This window comes from Cherax quadricarinatus, chromosome 2, assembly GCF_038502225.1.
Source record: "Cherax quadricarinatus isolate ZL_2023a chromosome 2, ASM3850222v1, whole genome shotgun sequence".
Classification (NCBI taxonomy): Eukaryota; Metazoa; Arthropoda; class Malacostraca; order Decapoda; family Parastacidae; genus Cherax; species Cherax quadricarinatus.
Genome location: NC_091293.1, coordinates 673,222 through 698,328, shown reverse-complemented (window position 1 = coordinate 698,328; position 25,107 = coordinate 673,222). Strand labels below are relative to the sequence as shown.

Genomic DNA, 25,107 nt, shown 5'->3' with positions numbered 1-25,107 from the left:
ACCTTTATGGATGAGTATCACCCTCACACAGCTATTGCAAGCCGTGCTGGTGATTATTACACTGACAATGTTGTGAAACACTTTAGGGAAGTCATAAAGGAACGAGAGGTACAGGCCACTATTTATTTATTTATTTATTTATTATAAATTTGTGCACACATACAGAGGTACAAAAAAATACAGATAAGAGCAGTATGCCAAAGCCACTTATACTATGCATAGCATTACGGGCTGGCTTAAAATTAACTTAAGATTAACTAAGCAATGATGAAGTCAGTGATAAAACATTAATGTAAACAGATTACTATAAAGCACAAGTGAGTATTACAAAGACAGGTCATATGAAGGATTCTGTTAGGTAGTGTATTTAAAAAATAATAAAGTTAGATTGGGTTTTAGGTTTAACATTTATGTGATATAATTGTGAGAAACATTTAAGATATACAATTTATAAGGTTCAGTTATTCAGTATTTATTTGGTTTTGGGTGAGTAAGTGATCTTTGAGTAGAGACTTGAATTTATAAACAGGTAGTGTTTCTTTTATATTTACAGGTAATGAATTCCAGATTTTAGGGCCTTTTATGTGCATTGAGTTTTTGCATAGTGTGAGATGAACACGAGGAACATCAAAGAGTGATCTGTGCCTTGTGTTATGGTCATGTGTTCTGTTGAGGTTGGCAAGGAGATGTTTGAGGGGAGGGTTAATATCAGAGTTAAGTGTTCTATGTATGTAATAGGTGCAGTAATAAGTATGGATGTTTTGTATGGTGAGTAGGTTTAGTGTATTGAATATTGGTGGAGTGTGCTGCCTGTAGTGAGAATTTGTTATCATTCTAACTGCAGCCTTTTGTTGGGTAATTAGTGGTCTGAGATGGTTAACTGTTGTTGAGCCCCATGCACAAATTCCATAGGTGAGATAGGGGTAAATAAGAGAGTGATATAGGGCCAGGAGGGCTGACTGTGGAACATAGTACCGTATCTTCGATAGTATGCCTACAGTCTTGGAAATTTTCTTAGAAATTTGTTGTATATGTGTATGAAATTTGAGTCTATTATCAAGGTGGATTCCTAAGAATTTTCCCTCTGTTAGCTTTGTGATAGGTGATCCGTTTATCATTATGTTAAGAGGGACATCTGTAGCTCTGTTACCAAACTGAATGAAGTAGGTTTTGTCAATGTTTAGTGTAAGTTTGTTAGTCCTCATCCAGGTAGATATTTTCTGTAATTCGGTATTTACAGTATTGGCTAGTGTGACTGGGCTCGGGTGAGAGAAGACGTATGTAGTGTCATCTGCAAATAGTGTGGGTTTGAGTAATTGCGAAGCATTTGGAAGGTCATTTATGTATAGGAGAAAGAGAAGAGGGCCAAGGACACTTCCCTGTGGGACACCAACTGTAATTGGTTGCGCAGAAGAGTTTGCCCCATTTGCGTACACATATTGGCTTCTGTTGCTGAGGTATGACTTGAGGTAATTGAGGGAGTGCCCTCTTATACCATAGTGTGACAATTTTACGTGGAGCAAGTCATGGTCAACTGTATCAAAAGCTTTACGTAAGTCAATGAAGATCCCCAGTGGGACTTCTTTTTTCTCTATTGCAGTGTATATATGTTCTAGCATGTGTATAATAGCATCATTAGTATTTTTATTAGGCCTGAATCCAAATTGGCAGGGGTTGAGTATGTTTTGGGAGATAAGGTAGGAGTAGATTCGTTTATGAATTAGTTTTTCAAAGATTTTTGAGAGAGGGTGTAAGTTGGATATTGGCCTATAGTTATTCAACTCTGTTTGGTCTCCTCCTTTGTGGATCGGGGTGACCCTTGCTATTTTGAGTACTGTAGGGAAGGTGGAGGATTCAATGGATTTGTTAAAGAGTGTTGCAATGATTGGAGATAGCACTTGTGACACTTTTTTATATATAAAGGGTGGTAAGGTACTTAAATCTCCTGCCTTGTTTTTTAGTGCATTGATAATAAGGGAGACTTCGTATGGGTTAGTCGGAGCTAGGAACAGTGTGTTCGGGTAGTTGCCGGTGAGGTAGTTATTTGGTGGGGTATCTGAGCTTGGGATTTTATGGGCAAGGTTTTGTCCTATAGTGGAGAAGAAATCATTGAGTCTGTTTGCTGTTTCTGTTGGTGGGAGTTGGGGTTCATCTGATTTTGCTAATTTTATTTCGCTATTTCGTGATATCTTTTTTGTTCCCAGAATTTCAGATAGTGTTTTCCAGGTCTTTTTTATATCACCTCGTAAGTTGGATAATCTGTTCTCATAATACAATTTTTTTGCCCTTCTTATCAGGCTGGTTAGGATTGACGAGTAACGTTTTGTTTGGTCTCTGGTTATGTGACCCATTCTGTACTGTTTTTCATATTGGTGTTTTGTATTTATGGATTTGAGAATGCTGGGTGTTAGCCAGGGACTGTTCAGTCTCTTTGCTGTCATCTGTTTAGTTTTTTTAGGGCAGTGCTTGTTATAGAGGTATTGGGTCTTTTTTAGAAAATTATTAATACATTCGTCAATATCTGTATAGATTTCTAGCTCAGTGTGCCAATCAATGTTTGCTAATGCTGTTGCGAAGTTATTAATGGCTGCCTCATTGTGAAGTCTGAAGGTGACTTTAGTAGTGTCTTGGGGTAGTTTACCAAGAGTTGTTATGAGGAAAGTAGGGTAGTGGTCTGTGGTATTATCTGTAATTATGCCTGATTTTAAAGGGGATATGGTGTTGGTCCAGATGTGGTCAAGTAGGGAAACACTAGTCTCTGTAACTCTTGTAGGTTTTGTTACTGTTGGTAGTAACATACAGTTACTCATTGTGTTTGTGAATTCAGTAACGTGTGGGTCCTGGTCTTGCAGGAGATTTATATTGAAGTCACCTGAGAGTAGTAAGTGATCTTTGTTCATGCGTGCATCAGTTATCATACTTCCTAGATTTTGACTAAATTGGCTGTTTGACTGTGGAACTCTGTAGATGTTTATCAATGTGAGAGGTTTTTGTAGGTATTTGGATTTGAATTTAGCTATTATATATTCCCCATGTTCATCCCTTGTGCAAGTATTAGTGATACATTCTAGTTGGTCTGAGTAGTATATGGCTGTGCCACCCCCTTGTTGGTCTGGCCTACAGTTGTGTATGGCTGTGTAACCAGGAATGGCATAGACATCTGTACTATCAGGCTTTAGCCAGGTTTCAGTTAGTGTAATGATGGACATATTGGCATGTAAGGAATTTAGTAATGCTATGAGGTCATCGTAATGCTTGCTTAAAGATCTGATATTGTAGTTAAAGATAGTTATGTTGTTGTTGGCACTGAGAAGTGCCTTTGATTGTTCTGCAGTGTAGTAATTACAGTAACTGTTTGATTCATTTAAGTCATTAAATAAGAGGTTGGTATCAGGATCAATGCTTGTAATCATAAGATTTGTAGTGAATCTATAGTTAGAATTAAGTATAAAACAAAGTAAATAGTCTTAAGCTAAAAAATAGCACCTGAATTATTTAACAAATGTAAAATAATGAGCTAAGGGACTAATACAAATAAAGTGATGATCATATAATAGTGCTTGGGAATATGATAGTAGGTAGTACTATAAAGGTAATTTTTTAAAGTTATAATTATAGTTTAAAATTATAATAAAAAGGGACTAATATAGGTTGTGGATAAATGAGCTTTGGAATATAATGGCAAGATTGTGAGCTTATTCTACTTTAGCACCTGAGAATAGCACCTTGATTATTTTAACAGTTGTGGATATATAAACTAGGATAGTTATATAAAGCTAAAATAAAGGAGAAAATATAAAAGGGACTAAAATTAAGTAATGGTAAGCAAAGTTAAATGGACAGATGGTAGGAATTATAATATAAACTTATAATATAAAAATACAATTTGAAATGGTACTTGGACAGATATGTTGTGCGAAAGAAGTCCAGTGACTCTGAAGCTGGTCCTAGTGGCATTAAAAGAAGAAGGGAAGTAACCCCAGGAAAGGACTCGACACCTCAAGTATTAATGAAAGGGGATTCCCCTTCTAAACACTAACACTCTCTCTCCCCTCCTCCCATCCCATCAATCATCACCAGATCTTCAATAAAAGTAAGTGTCATGTAAGTGTGCATGCCTTTTTCAGTTTGTGTGTATTAAAATTAACATTTCATGTGGTAAAAAAATTTTTTTTTTTCATACTTTTGGGTGTCTTGCACGGATTAATTTGATTTCCATTATTTCTTATGGGGAAAATTCATTCGCATACCGATTATTTCGCATAACAATGACCCCTCTTGCACGGATTAAAATCGGTATGCGGGGGTCCACTGTATTTCATGTGAAAAAAAATTATTTTTTTAATACTTTTGGGTGTCTGGAACGGATTAATTGGATTTCCATTATTTCCTACGGAGAAAATTAATTTGGATAACGATAAAATCAGTTAAGGACAAGCTCTCTGGAATGGATTAATATTGTTAACTGAGGGTCCACTGTAATTCAGAAAATGTGTGATACCTAAAATAACAAAAATGTTAATAAAAGAGCAAATATACAGCTTCATAGTGCCACAGAGCGACGTTCTCCACAGTAATGGCGTCTGGAGCATTACTGCCCTCCCTCTCAGCTCTCCCTTGTTGTAGGACTTTAGCTCTTGTTTATATCAATTAGTCTATGGTAAAATTGGTTTCCTTATACATTGCTTCACTTGAAGTTGCAGTTTCCAAGAACCTATTGACGACGTTAAGTAAGGAATTACTGTTCAGCAGTAGTAACACTGAGTGTTCCCACAATGTTCATTACAAAATATGAATTTGTAAACACCGGCAATTCTTTTTGTAGGCAACATTCATATTGAGCAATAACAACAACAATAACACTAACAATAGCTCACCTGTAACTTAGTCTTGACATGCTGGTATCCGCATATATCTGACCACCTCACCTGTCAAAGATAACACAACAGTATTAGTAACACAAGTGTTGTTGTTAACACAAGTACAGTGGTCCCTCGTTTTTCGTAGTTAATCCATTCCTGGAGTTGCTACTATTATCGAAATCTACGATTTTCCCCATAAGAAATAATGTAAATACAATTAATCTGTTCCTGACACCCAGAAGTATTAAAACAAAAAAAAATTTTACATGAAATACAGATGTAGTACATAAACAATACAATGGGAAATGATGAATGAAACATTAACAGCATAACACTGATCTTTATTGGAGATTCTCTTAGTGTATGGGAGACTGGAGGAGGAGAGAGATTGGATTGTTTACAGTTTGGAAGGGGAATCCCCTTCCAGCAACACCTCAGGTACCAATTGCTTTTCTGGGGTTGCTTCTCTTCTCTGTTTCTTAATGCCACTAGGACCGGCTTGAGTCGCTGGAGTCCTGTCTCGCAAAATAACTGTGGAGAGAGCTCTGTTTCTGGCGTCTCTTTAACACTTTCCTAAAATGGCCCAAGACTTTGTCACTGAACATGTTGCCAACATGGCTTGCAACAGCCTTGCCAGGGTGATGTTTCTCCATAAATCTTTCCATCTTACCCCACATAGCAAAAATCTCTTTAATTTCTGAGGAAGGCACCTTCTTCCATCTCTCTTCCTCCTCTGCAGCAAGATTCTGAGCTGCAATCTGTTGCTGTTCCTGCTGAAGCTCTTGCAGCTCCTCAGTGGTGAGCTATTCGTTGTGGTCTTCCACCAACTCTTCCACATCCTCCAAACTCATATCCAACCCCATGGAACTCCCCAGTGCCACAATTGATTTAGCAACAGACATAGGCTCATCAGGGTCAGTCCCAAACCCTTCAAAATCCCTTTTGTCGACACAATCTGGCCACAATTTTCTCCAAGCAGAGTTCAAAGTCCTGGTAGCCACTCCCTCCCAAGCCATACCTATAAGGGTTATGCAATGGAGGATGCTGAAGTGTTCTCTCCAAAATTCTCTTAGGGTCAAGTGAGTGTCTGTGGTCACAGTCAAGCACCTTTGAAACATTGCTTTGGTGTAGAGTTTTTTAAAGTTTGCAATGACCTGCTGGTCCATGGGCTGGAGGAGAGGAGTGGTATTCGGGGGCAAGAACTTTACTGTGATGAACCCAAACTCCTCGAAAATTAGGTCATCCAAGTTTAGAGGATGAGCAGGTGCATTGTCCATTACTAGCAGGCACTTGAGATCCAATTTCTTTTTCAGGAGGTAATTCTTCACACTAGGGCCAAACACTTCATTGAACCACTCGACGAAAATTTCCCTCATGACCCATGCCTTACTATTAGATTTCCAAAACACACACAATTTACTCTTCATAACATTGTTTTTCCTGAACACACTGGGATTTTCAGAATGGTACACTAGTAATGGCTTCACTTTGAAATCCCCACTAGCATTAGCACAGAACATGAGCGTCAGCCTGTCTTTCATAGGCTTGTGTCCTGGCATTGCCTTTTCCTCCTGTGTAATGAAGGTCCTCTTTGGCATTTTCTTCCAAAAGAGGCCTGCTTCATCACAATTGAACACTTGTTCAGGATTCAACCCTTCAGCCTCTATGTACTCCTTGAATTTATGCACATATTTTTCAGCCGCCTTGTGGTCCGAACTGGCAGCCTCACCATGCCTTACCACACTGTGAATGCCACTACGGTTCTTAAGTCTCTCAAACCAACCTTTGCTGGCCTTAAATTCACAAATATTAGTACTCGTTGCAGGCAATTTCTTTACCAGATCATTGTGCAACTGTCTAGCCTTTTCACAAATAATCGAAGTTATAAGAGTATCTCCTGCTAATTGTTTCTCGTTTATCCACACCAATAATTACACTTCTCAACATCTTTGAGTACTGGTGATCTCATTTTTCTCAGCATACTTAACCCCTTTGCAACAACAGCGTCCTTGATTTCCTCTTTCTTAGCCACGATGGAACATAAGGTTGTGTAGGGTTTCTTATACATCCTGGCCAGTTTGGCCGCACTTGTGCCACTTTCATATTGTTCAATGATGTTTTTCTTAAATTCAATCGTATTTCTCACCTTCTTTACCACAGGCTTGGCACTAGGAGTTTTCTTTGGAGCCATGGTAGCTTATTTAGTACTTGCAAGCACTAAAATGAGTGGAGTATTATGAAATATTTCGTAGGAGCACGGGAGGGGACCTTCGCTCACTGGTAAACAATGCCACACTGGCTGGGTAGGGAGGCCGCCCCGGCTCACAGCATGTGTACGCGTCCCGGATGACCTACTATTCGCGAGTCAACCTACAATTAGCGAGCCCATGTTTATACGAAAATATCCCTATGATTTCCGAAATCTACGATTCCTGAGAACTACGATTATCGAGGGACCACTGTATTGATAACATATTATAATGCAATTGTAAGTCACACTTTAAGTCACTACAGTCACTTACAACTAAATCTTCACAACTATCATGGAGTGAACAAGTACAGAACTTTAAAAACACAAATATGTATTTGTGGATCAGGTGGTCAGGTCCTCCATCTAAGTCCTGAACGTGACCCAATGTTTCTCAGTCTCACTCAACTGATGAGAAACTGTTTACAAATTGTTATCACTACTTCCTGCTCAAATATGAATACTAATTTTTTTAATTAATTTCATAAATGTTGTAGAGGGTGACGCAGTTTCTACCTCAATGCTACCTTGATCGATGACGAAGATTGCTTGATTCACAGGAATATTCACATAACTATCAGCAACTGTTGATTTATATATCCCTTCTGGTTGGCTGCTTGGTATATAATCATGACTTGATAAAGCCCATTGTGTGGGTGAAACGTTGTCAATAAAGGATCACATTATGCTGCTTATGTGTTTATATTTCCAAGGTAAGTGGTTGCCTCTCAAGAATCTACCTCAGCCACCTCATCTATAAACTCAGTTCTGGATGTGGAAGATTCTTGTGAATTAACTTGAGAATTCAACAAAAGTCTCACCTTCTCTTACCAAAAGTGGTTGCATGTGTCTTTTACACAGAGTATGCTTTATCCAGTCAGAGGTGATTTGATGTGCTCCACCACAAGCACCTTGGACAGTGACATGCTCTACCACAAGCACCTTGAACAGTGACATGCTCCACCACAAGCACCTTGGACAGTGACATGCTCCATCACAAGCACCTTGGACAATGACATGCTTCATCATAAGCACCTCGGACAGTGACATGCTCCACAGTGACATGCTCCACCACAAGCACCTTGGACAGTGACATGCAATGACATGCTTCATCATAAGCACCTCGGACAGTGACATGCTCCACCACAAGACACAGTGACATGCTCCACCAAATGCACAGAGCACTCCACCACAAGCACCTTGGACAGTGACATGCTCCATCACAAGCACCTTGAACAGTGACATGCTCCATCACAAGCACCTTGGACAGTGACATGCTCCACCACAAGCACCTTGGACAGTGACATGCTCCACCACAAGCACCTTGGACAGTGACATGCTCCATCACAAGCACCTTGGACAATGACATGCTTCATCATAAGCACCTCGGACAGTGACATGCTCCACCACAAGCACCTTGGACAGTGACATGCTCCACCACAAGCACCTTGGACAGTGACATGCTCCATCACAAGCACCTTGGACAATGACATGCTTCATCATAAGCACCTCGGACAGTGACATGCTCCACCACAAGCACCTTGGACAGTGACATGCTCCACCAAATGCATCTTGGAGAGTGACATGCTCCACCACATGCACCTTGGAGAGTGACATGCTCCATCACAAGCACCTTGAACAGTGACATGCTTCATCACAAGCACCTTGGACAGTGACATGCTCCACCACAAGCACCTTGGACAGTGACATGCTCCACCACAAGCACCTTGGACAGTGACATGCTCTACCACAAGCACCTTGGACAGTGACATGCTCCACCACAAGCACCTTGGACAATGACACATTCTACCACAAGCACCTTGGACAATGACACATTCTACCACAAGCAACTTGGACACAGCAACAGCTTGTAAAGTGTTTCTCACAAGAAGAATGCAGAGGTGGTGGTGTTAAGATCAGAGGTGACAGTGTGAACAACCAAAAACATGAGCATGATGACATGTTTGTTATTATCATAAAACATCCTGTGATAGTAGGTTGGTAGACAGCAACCACCCAGGCAGGTACTATCCTCCTAAGTACATTTGGCTCATACCCATGAAGACCAAGATTCAGTTTTGGGAGAAGCAAAATGTATGGGAAAGTCTCCTGACACTTGCTACTCCAAGTCACCTACCTAGCAGTAAACTTAATAACAAATGGACTCAAATTAAGTTGTAATAAACAAATGTTAATGAATAAACAGAAGGGTGTATGAGGAGCTTGAACTGTGGTCTGTAAATTGACAGTCCAATGCTCTACCATTGTGAGGGAAAAGTTCAATAGATAGGAGTAGCCAGGGAGTATATATTAACAATAGTTTCATTGCCGGCTACTTGTTAAGGTAGGGTAAGTCAAGCTCCCGCTATTCCCGCCTTTTTCTCCCCCTCCCCGAAAGTGATAGTTTGACTGCCGGCTGCTTGTTAAGGTAGGGTCAGTCTAGCTCCCGCTATCCCTTCCCCTCCTTCCCCCCCCCCCCGAAAGGTGACGTGTGGGGCTCTGGTCAAACAGTAAATCACTCGACTCACAGCTCCCAACACTACTGTAAGTACATGCTTACCTTGTATTCTAGTGGATTTATTGGTTGAAAGCTTCACTTTTGACCAATAATAAACTTAGTCTTTTCAGCCTTGCTCTAAGTTGACTGTTGTAATAATCACCACGTCTTTTAGGTATTGTACTTATGGAGAGTGATTATTTAAGCAGTGGGTAACCTGTCTATCTTTTCAGCTTGGATGACAGAGAGGGTCACCTGTCAATCAACGAGAAGAACGAATGGAGATGGACTAACGTCCTGAGATGTCCCCTTTTTGGATTTAATTACCTGTGCACCTGTATGAAATTGCAGGACGTAACCCCACATCATTGCAGTGGTAAAGAACCTGCTTTCCTGTCATCGGGATATAATACTCACGGCTATACTGTGAAGAACTAGCCAGTGGGTCATAACCAACACCTGCGACCCCCCCCCCATCATCAGCAACGGCTACGATTTCAACAACACACAGTGTCACCAACACCAGACACCCCTATATATATTAGCGTTGAATTCAGTTATCATTTATATTTTTCATTTTTCATTTTCTTTAATGTAGGATTAATATTTCATATTTAAGTGTTTTATATTTTATATTTTCTATATAATAAAGTGTTTATGTTTGTCTGTTATTATTTCTTTTTCTATTCTTCAATTTTCCTGAGGAGGAGCCAGCCTGAGTAATACTGACTGAAGTTGTTACAGGGCTGAGTAAGCCTTCACAAGTGGCGACCTTGCCAGGATCAACTCGACTGAATCAAGATTCAACTCCATCTCGAATCTACCACTGGAACTTCAACGCTGCATACCACAGACGGTTACCACCAGCCATGAGTAATCATTCTCTATGGTAGGACTACGGTACAGGTATTTAAAAGATTTGGTGATTGTTATAGTCTCAATTTACTGTAAGTCAAGTCAGGCAGGATATAATATTTAATTCTGCCAACTTTTGGAGCTTGAAACACTTTGGAGGATTAGACTCTAGGGACCCGAGATTTTCCAGTGACAATTTGTTTCATTGAGCTCTTTATTATATCAAGGGAACTGTCGTAGGACACTCTTGATTTGTTGGCGAGAAGATTGGATGGTCAAGTGACCCCATTCTACTTACTGTTTGCTTGGAGCCGGCATAGAACCCTTCGTTTTCATTAATACATATTGTTTAATTGAAGTAGGGATCGAGCCCTCTGATTTATTTACAGTTTGAGCGGAGCAGGAATTGAACCCTCCGTTTTCTTTAATACCCATTTCATTTCCCCTGATAGTTTAAGTTATTCTTGCAAGCATGGAGGAATACCAGTTTTGGATGAACACTGGAAGCAAGTTAGGAATAACAGGGAAAAATTTAGAATCTTTCATTAGTGCTAAGATCCAGGAAAGACTTGAAAGAAAGAGAATTGAGAGAGAAGAAAGACAGCTAGAAAGGGAAAGAGAAGAGAATAAGGAGAGAGAGAGAGAATCGAAAGAGAAGAGAAAAAGGAGAGAGAGAGAATCGAAAGAGAAGAGAAAAAGGAGAGAGAGAGAATTGAGAGAGAAATCCGAGAAAGACAGTTAGAACGAGAGCGAGAAGACCAAAAAGAGCGTGATAGACTTGATCGTGAAGAAAGAGCTAGGGAACGTGAGGAACAGGCTAAGATACGTGAGGAACAAGCTAAGATACGTGAGGAACAAGTTAAATTAAGAGAACTTGAGGAAAGAGCAAAGGATAGAGAACACGAGTTAATAGAGAGAGAAAAGGATCGCGAGCTCGAAAAATCTCGCCTTGAATTAGAGAATAAAAAGTTAACTTTTACACAACAACAATTAGAGGAAGGAGTAATTGAACATCATGCAGCTAGTGCACATATTCCAACACCTAATTTACCTCCCTTCACAGAAGGTGAAGACATTACTTCATACATTATCAGGTTTGAAAATACCGCTACCCTCTGTGAATGGCCTGCTGACACCTGGGCTACTAGGTTGGGTATGTTATTTTCTGGTACTGCTTTGAATATCTATGCAACTTTGTCGCAGGATATCATATGTAATTATAACCTACTGAAGAAGGCAATCCTTAAAGCATATCAAAAAAACCACAAATTCTTAAAGGAAAGATTTCAGGCATGCCACCTTACAGCCTAGCCAGAACTTTCAGCAGTTACAGGTAACACTCTTTCGTTTGTTCGACTTTTGGATAGAGAATTCAGGAATTACCTGGAGACCTGGAGTTTACCTGGAGAGAGTTTCGGGGGTCAACGCCCCCGCGGCCCGGTCTGTGACCAGGCCTCCTGGTGGATCAGCGCCTGATCAACCAGGCTGTTGCTGCTGGCTGCACGCAAACCAACGTACGAGCCACAGCCCGGCTGATCAGGAACTGACTTTAGGTGCTTGTCCAGTGCCAGCTTGAAGACTGCCAGGGGTCTGTTGGTAATCCCCCTTATGTGTGCTGGGAGGCAGTTGAACAGTCTCGGGCCCCTGACACTTATTGTATGGTCTCTTAACGTGCTAGTGACACCCCTGCTTTTCATTGGGGGGATGGTGCATCGTCTGCCAAGTCTTTTGCTTTCGTAGTGAGTGATTTTTGTGTGCAAGTTCGGCACTAGTCCCTCTAGGATTTTCCAGGTGTATATAATCATGTATCTCTCCCTCCTGCGTTCCAGGGAATACAGGTTTAGAAACCTCAAGCGCTCCCAGTAATTGAGGTGTTTTATCTCCGTTATGCGCGCCGTGAAAGTTCTCTGTACATTTTCTAGGTCGGCAATTTCACCTGCCTTGAAAGGTGCTGTTAGAGTGCAGCAATATTCCAGCCTAGATAGAACAAGTGACCTGAAGAGTGTCATCATGGGCTTGGCCTCCCTAGTTTTGAAGGTTCTCATTATCCATCCTGTCATTTTTCTAGCAGATGCGATTGATACAATGTTATGGTCCTTGAAGGTGAGATCCTCCGACATAATCACTCCCAGGTCTTTGACGTTGGTGTTTCGCTCTATTTTGTGGCCAGAATTTGTTTTGTAATCTGATGAAGATTTAATTTCCTCATGTTTACCATATCTGAGTAATTGAAATTTCTCATCGTTGAACTTCATATTGTTTTCTGCAGCCCACTGAAAGATTTGGTTGATGTCTGCCTGGAGCCTTGCAGTGTCTGCAATGGAAGACACTGTCATGCAGATTCGGGTGTCATCTGCAAAGGAAGACACGGTGCTGTGGCTGACATCCTTGTCTATGTCGGATATGAGGATGAGGAACAAGATGGGAGCTAGTACTGTGCCTTGTGGAACAGAGCTTTTCACCGTAGCTGCCTCGGACTTTACTCTGTTGACGACTACTCTCTGTGTTCTGTTAGTGAGGAAATTATAGATCCATCGACCGACTTTTCCTGTTATTCCTTTAGCGCGCATTTTGTGCGCTATTACGCCATGGTCACACTTGTCGAAGGCTTTTGCAAAGTCTGTATATATTACATCTGCATTCTTTTTGTCTTCTAGTGCATTTAGGACCTTGTCGTAGTGATCCAGTAGTTGAGACAGACAGGAGCGACCTGTTCTAAACCCATGTTGCCCTGGGTTGTGTAACTGATGGGTTTCTAGATGGGTGGTGATCTTGCTTCTTAGGACCCTTTCAAAGGTTTTTATGATATGGGATGTTAGTGCTATTGGTCTGTAGTTCTTTGCTGTTGCTTTACTGCCCCCTTTGTGGAGTGGGGCTATGTCTGTTGTTTTTAGTAACTGAGGGACGACCCCCGTGTCCATGCTCCCTCTCCATAGGATGGAAAAGGCTCGTGATAGGGGCTTCTTGCAGTTCTTGATGAACACAGAGTTCCATGAGTCTGGCCCTGGGGCAGAGTGCATGGGCATGTCATTTATCGCCTGTTCGAAGTCATTTGGCGTCAGGATAACATCGGATAGGCTTGTGTTAATCAAATTTTGTGGCTCTCTCATAAAAAATTCATTTTGATCTTCGACTCTCAGTCTGGTTAGCGGCTTGCTAAAAACTGAGTCATATTGGGACTTGAGTAGCTCACTCATTTCCTTGCTGTCATCTGTGTAGGACCCATCTTGTTTAAGTAGGGGCCCAATACTGGACGTTGTTCTCGATTTTGATTTGGCATAGGAGAAGAAATACTTTGGGTTTCTTTCGATTTCATTTATGGCTTTTAGTTCTTCCCGCGATTCCTGACTCCTAAAGGATTCTTTTAGCTTAAGTTCGATGCTTGCTATTTCTCTGACCAGTGTCTCCCTGCGCATTTCAGATATATTGACCTCTTTTAGCCGCTCTGTTATTCTTTTCCGTCGCCTGTAAAGGGAGCGCCTGTCTCTTTCTATTTTACATCTACTCCTCCTTTTTCTTAGAGGAATAAGCCTTGTGCATACATCGAGTGCCACCGAGTTAATCTGTTCTAGGCATAAGTTTGGGTCTGTGTTGCTTAGTATATCTTCCCAGCTTATATCGGTTAGGACTTGGTTTACTTGGTCCCACTTTATGTTTTTGTTATTGAAGTTGAATTTGGTGAATGCTCCCTCGTGACTAGTCTCATTTTGTCGGTCTGGGGCTCCACGCATACATGTCTGAACCTCAATTATGTTGTGATCTGAGTATATTGTTTTTGATATGGTGACATTTCTTATCAGATCATCATTGTTAGTGAAGATGAGGTCTAGTGTATTCTCCAGTCTAGTAGGCTCTATTATTTGCTGGTTTAAATTGAATTTTGTGCAGAGATTTAAAAGCTCGTGTGAGTGTGAGTTTTCATCAGAGCTGCCTCCTGGTGTTATTACTGCAACAATATTATTTGCTATATTCCTCCATTTTAGGTGCCTTAAGTTGAAATCCCCCAGGAGCAAGATGTTGGGTGCAGGAGCTGGAAGATTTTCCAGACAGTGGTCAATTTTTAACAGCTGTTCCTGGAATTGCTGGGATGTTGCATCCGGAGGCTTGTAGACTACCACAATGACTAGGTTTTGGTTCTCGACCTTTACTGCTAAAACTTCCACTACGTCATTTGAGGCATTAAGCAGTTCTGTGCAAACAAGTGACTGCAATGTACAGGCCAACCCCCCCCTTTTGCCTGTTCACTCTGTCACATCTGTATAGGTTGTAACCTGGGATCCATATTTCGTTGTCCAAGTGATCCTTTATGTGGGTCTCAGTGAAAGCCGCGAACATTGCCTTTGCCTCTGCAAGCAGTCCACGGATGAAAGGTATTTTGTTGTTTGTTGCTGGCTTTAGACCCTGTATATTTGCAAAGAAGAATGTTATCGGACTGGTGGTATTGTTGGTACTGGGGGGGGATTTTTTTTCCGGCATTAGTATCTGTATCTGTTGGTTTGGAGTGGAGGCCATCGACTGTGGTTCCACTCCAGGAATGACTGGATTTGGTGTACGATTTCTGCCATTTCCTGCCAGTTTTTTTTTCTTCCTGGCACTAAAAAACCTCTCCCTCTTGAGTGGCTGTGGCTACCCAGGTTTTCCCATGGCCTGGATGTTTTGTATCTTTTTGTCCCCTTTAGATGGTATGCCTGGCAATTTAAGTTATAGCACAGTCTTTCCTGTACTGAAGAGGTACACATTTCAGGGTGAAAAAGCTTACAGGAAGGAAGTTTGCATTTTCCTGTTGTCATTATGGGCATGGCATTTTCTAGGGTGGTCATAGTTGCATGTCCCATCTGTTTTTCCAGATTTCCCATGCCAGCAGATACGAAGTGCATAGTATGTGCACAGGCTTGGTTTCCGCTTGCCTTGGGTTTCTGTGACTGTATTCCCTGTTGGTGCATGTTTCCCTGTCTTACTTCTATCCTCCCTAGCACCAACAATGGAGCTCCCACCAGTTGTTTTTGGTAATTTATCCTCACTATTGCTATTGGAGTCCTCTTGTTTGCTATTTCCTGCGGTATTTCTAGTTTGCAATATTGGTTTTATCTTATCTTTGACTACACTTGTTTCCCTACTATGGCTCCTGTCCCCTATGAGGTCATTTATATGTATTCCTTCCTGCGTATAATTCCCGACTACCTAGACAAAATCTCCAGCTTCACCATTACTGTCTCCCAGGACAGCACCTCCAGCTTCACCATTACTGTCTCCCAGGACAGCACCTCCAGCTTCACCATTACTGTCTCCCAGGACAGCACCTCCAGCTTCACCATTACTATCTCCCAGGACAGCACCTCCAGCTTCACCATTACTGTCTCCCAGGACAGCACCTCCAGCTTCATCATTACTGTCTCCCAGGACAGCACTATCAGCCCCACATTTACTGACTACCAGGACATCACCTCCAGCCTTACAGTTTGTGACTACATGGCCAGTATCAAGGGCAGTACCATTCAGCCCAGACTTTTTATGTTCCCATCTGTTGTAGAAAGCTTCCAGGTTTTCTATGAAAGCAGCTTTGATGTTGTCCTCTTTTAATACCCTTGTGATTTTAGTCCACAGATTTTCCTCATTTGGGCATACCCAAAAACACTTCTCTGTTTTAATACTGCTTGTAGCTAGTTCTGGGATATCTGCACAAGGGGCGTGACACCAATTTCCACAAAAATGACAATTTATCCATGTGGAAGCCCGTTTGTTTGACTGACCACAGACTACACACAGCTTCATAATGATTTGAATGGTTGATTTACTGCAATTCTACTAGCAACCTCTTGAATATTATATTAATAACCTTAAATGAAGCTCTAGCTATTTGTATTTCTGTTTCTAACTCTTTTTGTATATTGGACAGCTTACCGTCACGTTCCTGATTTTTAATGTTTGTGTTTATAAGGGCGCCTACAACCCCATCCGTTTACAGTCTGCTTTATTGTCCAATGAAACTGTTTGAAACCAGTCCCGGGTTCGGACCAGTCAAGGGTTCGGACCAGTCAAGGGTTCGGACCAGTCAATCTGCTCTGATCAGTGGGTCACTTATTTAAAACATACTGGTCGGTGATTTGAGCTAACACATGAAGGATCTACTGGAAATTATCTACCCGAGTAATATGTGATTTGACTGATACAAAAGTATAACTTGCGTGTTGAAGAGCCGGTGATATCTGGCAGCTCCTACAATGACGAACGGTCGACCTCCTTGTTTATCAATCGCTGTATCTGGCTTTTCTATTTTTTTTTTTTTTTTTCCGTTGATCACAGTTATGAATCTCATAGAGACTTCATGGTTGCTGACCAGTTCCTGAAAGCTCTTCCCCATCAGATACGAACATTCATCAGAGAACGTAACCTGATTAAAGCTGAGGACGTTGCTGAGGCTGCTGACCTGTATGCTGAGGCTCACAATTCCTATAAAGACCTAAAGAGATCGAACCCTAAGGGCAAGGGTTCATCAGACCTTAAGAAATCAAAGCCTCTAGTGGAAAGTAAAATGACTTCTTTTATTCCTGTTTGTCATTTGTGTGGTGTTAAGGGACATAAACGTCCAGATTGTCCTTCTAAGAAGGTCCATAAAGTTGGAAGATGTTTTAAAGACTGTAATGACCAAGCACCCTTCTGTTCAGGAACAGTTAATGGACTTAATGTATCTACCATTTTACGAGACACTGGATGCACATGTATAATCATTTCTGATAAGCTGTTCCCTAACCTTAAAGAAACTCATTCCTCTGCTATACTTTCAGACTACTTGGGCCGTATGGACACTTTTCCTACCATCCATTGTTACATTAGGTCTAAATGGTTCACAGGTTGGTCTGAAGCCGTACTAGCTCCCATCACTTCTTGCTCCGTACTAATAGGTAATGTAAAAGGTGCCATTCTTCCTTCTGAGGTTGACCTTTCATCACCAAAGATGGACATAGGTGTTTCAGATCCTCTTTCTGTAGAGTCAGAGAAGTCCCTTGAAAGTTCAGATGAGACAATGTCTCGTGAGATTCATGTGGGATTAAAAACCAGTGATGATACTCTCAAAAGCGAGGTAGTAGGATCACCGGTTCACTTGTTAGATGAAAGTGAAGATATTACCTACGATACCATAAATGTCTTGACTAGGGCTCAGACCAAAGCCCAGGCTTCTCCTACTGTCCATCCTTTGATTTTCCCTAACTTTAAGCCTTTAGATATATCGAAGGACTCCTTTGTCAATTTACAACGTAATTGCCCTTCTCTTCAGAATTTCCATAATGCCGCTAAACAAAATCAAGTTATCCAAAGGAAAAACTTTTCATATAAATTTGAATATATAAAAGATGTCTTGTGCAAGTCAGTATTCAAATTAAATTCAGATGAGATAGACTATTCCATCTTAGTTGTTCCAAGTCAATGCTGAGAGACTGTTCTTAAAATGGCTCATGACCTGCCAGTGGCCGGACATTTCTCGCATTGTAAAACCTTAAATAAAATTAGGGAAACCTATTTTTGGCAAAAAATGTCCTCAGATGTAACTACCTATTGTAGATCGTGTAAAGTTTGCCAACTGTCATCCTCCCGAGGTACCAGGCGAGTACCTATGGTCAAAATGCCTATCTTTACGGTACCGTTTGAAAGAGTAGCTATTGACATCGTTGGTCCTTTATCTCCACTTTCATCTGGGGGACATATATATTAACATTAGTTGATTATGCTTCGAGTTTCCCTGAAGCCATACCCTTAAAGACCATAACTACTACAGAGGTGGCTGAAGCCCTTTTGTCCATCTTCTCCAGAGTGGGCATCCCTAGAGAAATTTTGTCTGACCATGGGACACAATTCACATCTGACTTAATGCAACATCTATACCAACTTCTGGGAGTGAAGCCTCTCTTCACCACACCCTATCATCCCAGCTGTAATGGGAGGATTGAGCGCCAGCATTCGATTCTCAAGTCCATTTTAAGGAAACTTTGCTCCCTTAAACCTAAGGAGTGGCATCGTTACCTACCCTGTGCTTTGTTTGCCATGAGGGAAGTTCCCAGTGACTCTTTGGGGTTTTCACCTTTTGAACTTCTCTATGGTAGACAGGCCAGAGGTCCACTGTCCATCCTTCATGACTTATGGACTAATGAGGAGGTGAGTGCTGAGGTTCAGTCTTCTTACCAGTTTCTCCTTGACCTTAGATCCAAACTTGAGGAGACCTCTGACATAGTTTCGAAAAACCTAAGCTTGTCAATGGACCAGTACAAAACCTATTTTGATTCCAAAAGTCGGAGGAGAAGTTTTAAAGTAGGAGATGAAGTTCTTGTACTTTTGCCTATCAAATCAAATAAATTATTAGTAGCATGGAAAGGTCCATATAAAGTATTAAAAATTTGTGGGAAAGTTGACTACCTCATAGAAGTCAAGGGGAAACCTAAGCTTTATCATATCAACATCCTTAAGAAATATTACCGAAGAAATTCAGTTAACTGCCTTAATAACTTTGACTTAGTTTTTCCACACGAACTTGATACGACAACTGAAGAATGTAAGGTGTGCATAATTGACACCTCTAACTTAGACTATGATGAAGAACTACATGACTTGGTGACTCTTGACCACTCAGATGCCACCAACATTAATATTAATGAATCTTTGGATGACCATAAGAGACATGAACTACTTCAATGTGTGAGTAACTTTTCAGACATCTTTACCGATATTCCAGGTGTTACCTCCACGGTAGTCCATAAGATTGACTTAGTTACTGACAATCCTATCAAACGGAAATTATACCCAGTTCCAGTTCACCTTAGGGATGCATTTGACCGAGAGGTAGACAAATTATTAAAACTAAAGATCATTGAACCTTCAGTATCTGCATATTGCTCACCAGTAGTCATAGTTAAGAAGGAGGATAATTCATATAGACTTGCTATTGACTTCAGAGGCCTTAATGCTATAACTCGGTGGGATGCTGAGCCTATGCCCTTAATAGATAGCGATCTACACAAATTTTATGACGCTTCCTTCTTTTCAGAGATTGATATTGCGCAGGCATATCATCAAGTAATGTTAGATCCTTCTTCTAAGCAGTACACCACTTTTCCTACACACCAAGGACTGATGCAATATAGAACTATGCCCTTCGGTTTGGTAACTGCCTGTGCTACCTACGTGAGACTGATGAGAAAGGTCTTGGGTAATATGCCAAATGTTTCAGTTTATTTTGATAACATTTACGTAATGACATCTACGTGGGGCGAACATATCCAAACATTAACATCAGTTTTGTGTAGGTTACGCTCACATGGCCTCACTGCCAAGCCGAAGAAATGCTTCCTTGGGTATAACAAGATTAGATATCTTGGACTGATACTTTCTAATAACTCTCTGCAGCCTCTCCCCAGTAAGATCAAAGCTTTATTAGAATTTAAATTCCCCAAAACCAAGAAGCTCATGCGTAGCTTTCTTGGTTCTGTAAATTTTTATGCACGGTTTATCCCGAACCTTACTGATCTTACAGGCATCTTATCCGACTTCCTTAAAAAGTCTGTGAAGGAATCTCTTGAACTTTCCGACGTAGCTCGGGAAAAGTTTAATGAGATTAAAAGTATCTTTTCGAAAGACCCTATATTTAAGATTCCAGATATTAATAAAACATTTTGTTTGAGAACTGATGCCTCCAATACTGGCTTAGGTGCGGTGTTACTACAATACCATGATGGTACTCCCTTCCCTGTATGCTTCCTAAGCCAGAAACTCCTTCCCGCAGAAACGAGATACTCCACCATAGAAAAGGAATGTTTGGCCCTTGTGTGGGGTATCTCCAAACTTAAATTTTATTTGCTGGGAAAAGAATTCATTTTAGAAACGGACCACAAACCTTTGATATACCTAGAAACTTTTAAGGGAACCAACAGTCGCCTCTTGAGGTGGACACTGGCACTCCAGGCTTTTAAGTTCCATATTGTGTATATCAATGGTTCATCCAATTATTTCTCTGACTGGTTAAGTCGTGACAGTCAGTAGAAGATTTCTTGCCTTACGCGACTTCCATATGTTAGAACTTTTTCCTCGCCTATTCTTCTTATACTCCTTGACTATAAGTCTTGGTATGGGGGAGTGTGAGGGAAAAGTTCAATAGATAGGAGTAGCGAGGGAGTATATATTAACAATAGTTTCATTGCCGGCTACTTGTTAAGGTAGGGTAAGTCAAGCTCCCGCTATTCCCGCCTTTTTCTCCCCCTCCCCGAAAGTGAGTTTGACCGCCGGCTGCTTGTTAAGGTAGGGTCAGTCTAGCTCCCGCTATCCCTTCCCCTCCTTCTTCCCCCCCCCCCCCCCCGAAAGGTGACGTGTGGGGCTCTGGTCAAACAGTAAATCACTCGACTCACAGCTCCCAACACTACTGTAAGTACATGCCTGCCTTGTATTCTAGTGGATTTATTGGTTGAAAGCTTCACTTTTGACCAATAATAAACTTAGTCTTTTCAGCCTTGCTCTAAGTTGACTGTTGTAATAATCACCACGTCTTTTAGGTATTGTACTTATGGAGAGTGATTATTTAAGCAGTGGGTAACCTGTCTATCTTTTCAGCTTGGATGACAGAGAGGGTCACCTGTCAATCAACGAGAAGAACGAATGGAGATGGACTAACGTCCTGAGACATCCCCTTTTTGGATTTAATTACCTGTGCACCTGTATGAAATTGCAGGACGTAACCCCACATCATTGCAGCGGTAAAGAACCTGCTTTCCTGTCATCGGGATATAATACTCACGGCTATACTGTGAAGAACTAGCCAGTGGGTCGTAACCAACACCTGCGACCCCCCCCCATCATCAGCAACGGCTACGATTTCAACAACACACAGTGTCACCAACACCAGACACCCCTATATATATTAGCGTTGAATTCAGTTATCATTTATATTTTTCATTTTTCATTTTCTTTAATGTAGGATTAATATTTCATATTTAAGTGTTTTATATTTTATATTTTCTATATAATAAAGTGTTTATGTTTGTCTGTTATTATTTCTTTTTCTATTCTTCAATTTTCCTGAGGAGGAGCCAGCCTGAGTAATACTGACTGAAGTTGTTACAGGGCTGAGTAAGCCTTCACAACCATCTAGGCTAATCCTTTGTAGAGTCAGACTGTCAATTTATGCACCACAGTTCAAGCCCATCATCCATTCTTCTGTTTATTTAATAATAAATATTAGTTGACTATTATGGGTCATAGTCTGGGGATAGATAAAGACTAAAATGTAAATAAGTCATACTGCATGACATTCTTGGATTATCCTGGGTTATTAATATCCGAGGATAAATATCTCAGGATAAACTTTTTGTCATCTAATATAAACATAATGAAAACATACATACCACTGAGACTGCTGAGTAGTTGTGTCTTAAGATAGTTGGTACGACACTACGGAGGCCGGCAAGTAAATCCTCCCGACACAAACAAAGATCTTGTGTACATGAACACTTCTGTGTATCGCCTTCAGTACATGAACATTTGTGTGTATCGCCTTCAGTACATGAGCACTTGTGTGTACCTCCTTCAGTACATGAACAACTCTGCAAATATAACAAAATGTTACAATGAAAACCACAATAAATGAAATGAAATTAAGGGTGGAAACATCAGATGTTTTTCCTTACACCGGTTGTCTATGTTCATCCATCAGTAAAATGGGTACCTGGGTGTTAGTGGACTGGTGTGGGTGGTATCCTGGGTGTTAGCGGACTGGTGTGGGTCGCATCCTGCGTGTTAGTCATCTGGTGTGGGTCGCATCCTGGGTGTTAGTGGACTGGTGTGGGTCGCATCCTGGGACAAAACTGACCAATTTGCGGGAAATGCTCAACATAACAAGGAGCTTTCTATATAGTAGTATGTCACTGATGTCAGCTATGGTATGTATACCCTGTACATGTACTTGCAGTAACTAAAGATATTATATTACATTATTATTATATTATTATTAATATATTTTTTATATCTAAAAAAAGTCATTACCAAAAAATGTTTTTTTTCAAATCCACCCCCTCCCTCCCTCCCACCCTCCCTCCCACCCTACCAACCTCCCTCCCTCCCACCCTATACCCCTCCTGCTCTACCAACCTCCCTCCTGCCCTACCAACCTCCCACCCTATCTCCCTCCTGCTCTACCAACCTCCCTCCCTCACACCCTATCTCCCTCCTGCCCTCCCTCCCACCCTACCTCCCTCCTGCCCTACCAACCTCCCTCCCTCACACCCTATCTCCCTCCTGCCCTACCAACCTCCCTCCCTCCCACCCTACCTCCCTCCTGCCCTACCAACCTCCCTCCCTCCCACCCTACCTCCCTCCTGCCCTACCAACCTCCCTCCCTCCCATCCTACCTCCCTCCTGCCCTACCAACCTCCCTCCCACCCTATCTCCCTCCTGCCCTACCAACCTCCCTCCCTCCCACCCTACCTCCCTCCTGCCCTACCAACCTCCCTCCCTCCCACCCTATCTCCCTCCTGCCCTACCAACCTCCCTCCCTCCCACCCTAACTCCCTCCTGCTCTACCAACCTCCCTCCCTCACACCCTATCTCCCTCCTGCCCTACCAACCTCCCTCCCTCCCACCCCCACCCCCCCTCCCACTCTGTCAATATGTCAAGGAAACAAAAAAGTTAGAGTTACTCCAGTCAAATGAAAATAGAAAAGAAAGAAGCTAGAATGATTCCGGTCAATGAAAATATATTTTCTTTTGCACCAGAACTAACACATCAAGGTAACCTCGCTGCCTTCACCAGAACTAACACATCAAGGTAACCTCGCTGCCTTCACCAGAACTAACACATCAAGGTAACCTCGCTGCCTTCACCAGAACTAACACATCAAGGTAACCTCGCTGCCTTCACCAGAACTCGCTGCCTTCACCAGAACTACATCAAGGTAACCTCGCTGCCTTCACCAGAACTAACACATCAAGGTAACCTCGCTGCCTTCACCAGAACTAACACATCAAGGTAACCTCGCTGCCTTCACCAGAACTAACACATCAAGGTAACCTCGCTGCCTTCACCAGAACTAACACCTCAAGACATAGTCAATACCAAATTCACTATATTAGACCATAGTGCAATTACTAGTGAGAGACTAGTGCTATTTTTAATTTGTACTTTTATATTATTAGATTAATCCTATTGTACTTCAGCTCACTCTAGCTCAAAACATAGACTCCACAAAAGTCATTATTAGACCTTAGTGCAATTACAAGTGAGAGACTTGTTCTATTTTTAATTTGTATTTTTATATTACTAGTTTATACCTAGTTGTACTTTAGTTCATTCCAGCACAACACATAGACAACATCAACTTCATTATGTGTAGTAGTGACTATACCCTACATGACCAAAATGCTCTAGCTATATACTTGTCCAAACTTCCAACCACTACAGATATCAGTAGTAGAACTCAACACACAACTCAGGATATAAATAACCATAATTTAAACCTAGAAGATGATTGATCACGTTGACCCTGATCTAAACCTCCATAATCTGACACCCAATCAAAACCTATTGGAAAGTAACTGCCTTTATTACACAGCATCACAAGCCACCACTATCCTAAACAATGCTAAAAGTCTATCAGTACTTAACTACAACATCAGGTCCTTAAGCAAACACTATGATGACCTCCTAGCACTCCTTGAATCACTAAAGACACCCTTCTCCTGCATTATTCTTACTGAGACCTGGCTTAAGCAGGACACAATAGATATCTACCCTCTACCAGGATACACAGCAATTCACAACTGCAGAACAAACCAAGTTGGGGGTGGTATTGCAATCTATTACTCTAACCAATTATCTTGTCTTAGCACCACTTGCTTTAGTGATGAATATGGGGAATACATTTTTGCTAATTTTACTGTAAAAAACCTTAAGACGCCTATAACAATCGGTGCCATTTACCGGATACCTCACACAAACATCCCAAATTTTAGTGAGAAATTAAAGTCACTAATAACAAACAGACAAATGAATAAGCACCACCTTCTCTTAGCTGGAGACTTCAACATCAACCTTGGCCTACTAGATGATCAGCCTGTAACTGATTTCATCAACAATATGAACAACACACTTCTCATACCAACAATAACTAAACCAACCAGGCTCACTGAGACAAGTGCAACCATAATAGACCACATATGGACCAATATACTAGCCCCCCTTAAATCAGGGATAATCACAGATAGCACTACAGACCACTACCCTACCTTCCTCCTGACAAACATTAGTAAACCACCACTTGAATACAACAAAGTCTCATTTAGACTCCATGACGAGGCCTCAGTAAGGAAGTTCACAGCTGACCCAGAGACTGTTGATTGGCCTACAGAATTCTCCAAGGCCAATGGTATTGATGACTGGACAGACATTTTTCTTAACAAATTACTTAGACTATACAACAAACATTGTCCTATAAAAACAAAACAGATCACAAACAAACGGCTTGGTTGCCCATGGCTAACCAGCACCATTCTGAAATCCATTGACAAGAAACACCAATATGAAAAGCAATATAGACAGGGCTTAATACACAAAGATACTCTTAAACACTATTCATCAGCTCTCACCAAAGTAATAAAAAAAGCCAAACAAC

At 41.3% G+C, this 25,107-nt stretch overlaps 1 protein-coding gene across 3 annotated transcripts in view; it reads right to left on the bottom strand.

Annotated features, from left to right (window-relative positions):
* Window positions 1-25,107, bottom strand: part of LOC128703497 (ATPase family gene 2 protein homolog A) — a 197,434-nt gene that overhangs the window by 76,395 nt on the left and 95,932 nt on the right. For all 3 annotated transcript variants that reach the window (XM_070087022.1, XM_070087027.1, XM_070087035.1), the window contains 2 exons: window positions 21,847-22,044; window positions 4,878-4,928 (listed from right to left, as the gene is read on the bottom strand). In XM_070087022.1, coding sequence (XP_069943123.1) covers window positions 4,878-4,928; window positions 21,847-22,044 — 249 coding nt within the window. The remainder of the gene's footprint in view (window positions 1-4,877; window positions 4,929-21,846; window positions 22,045-25,107) is intronic.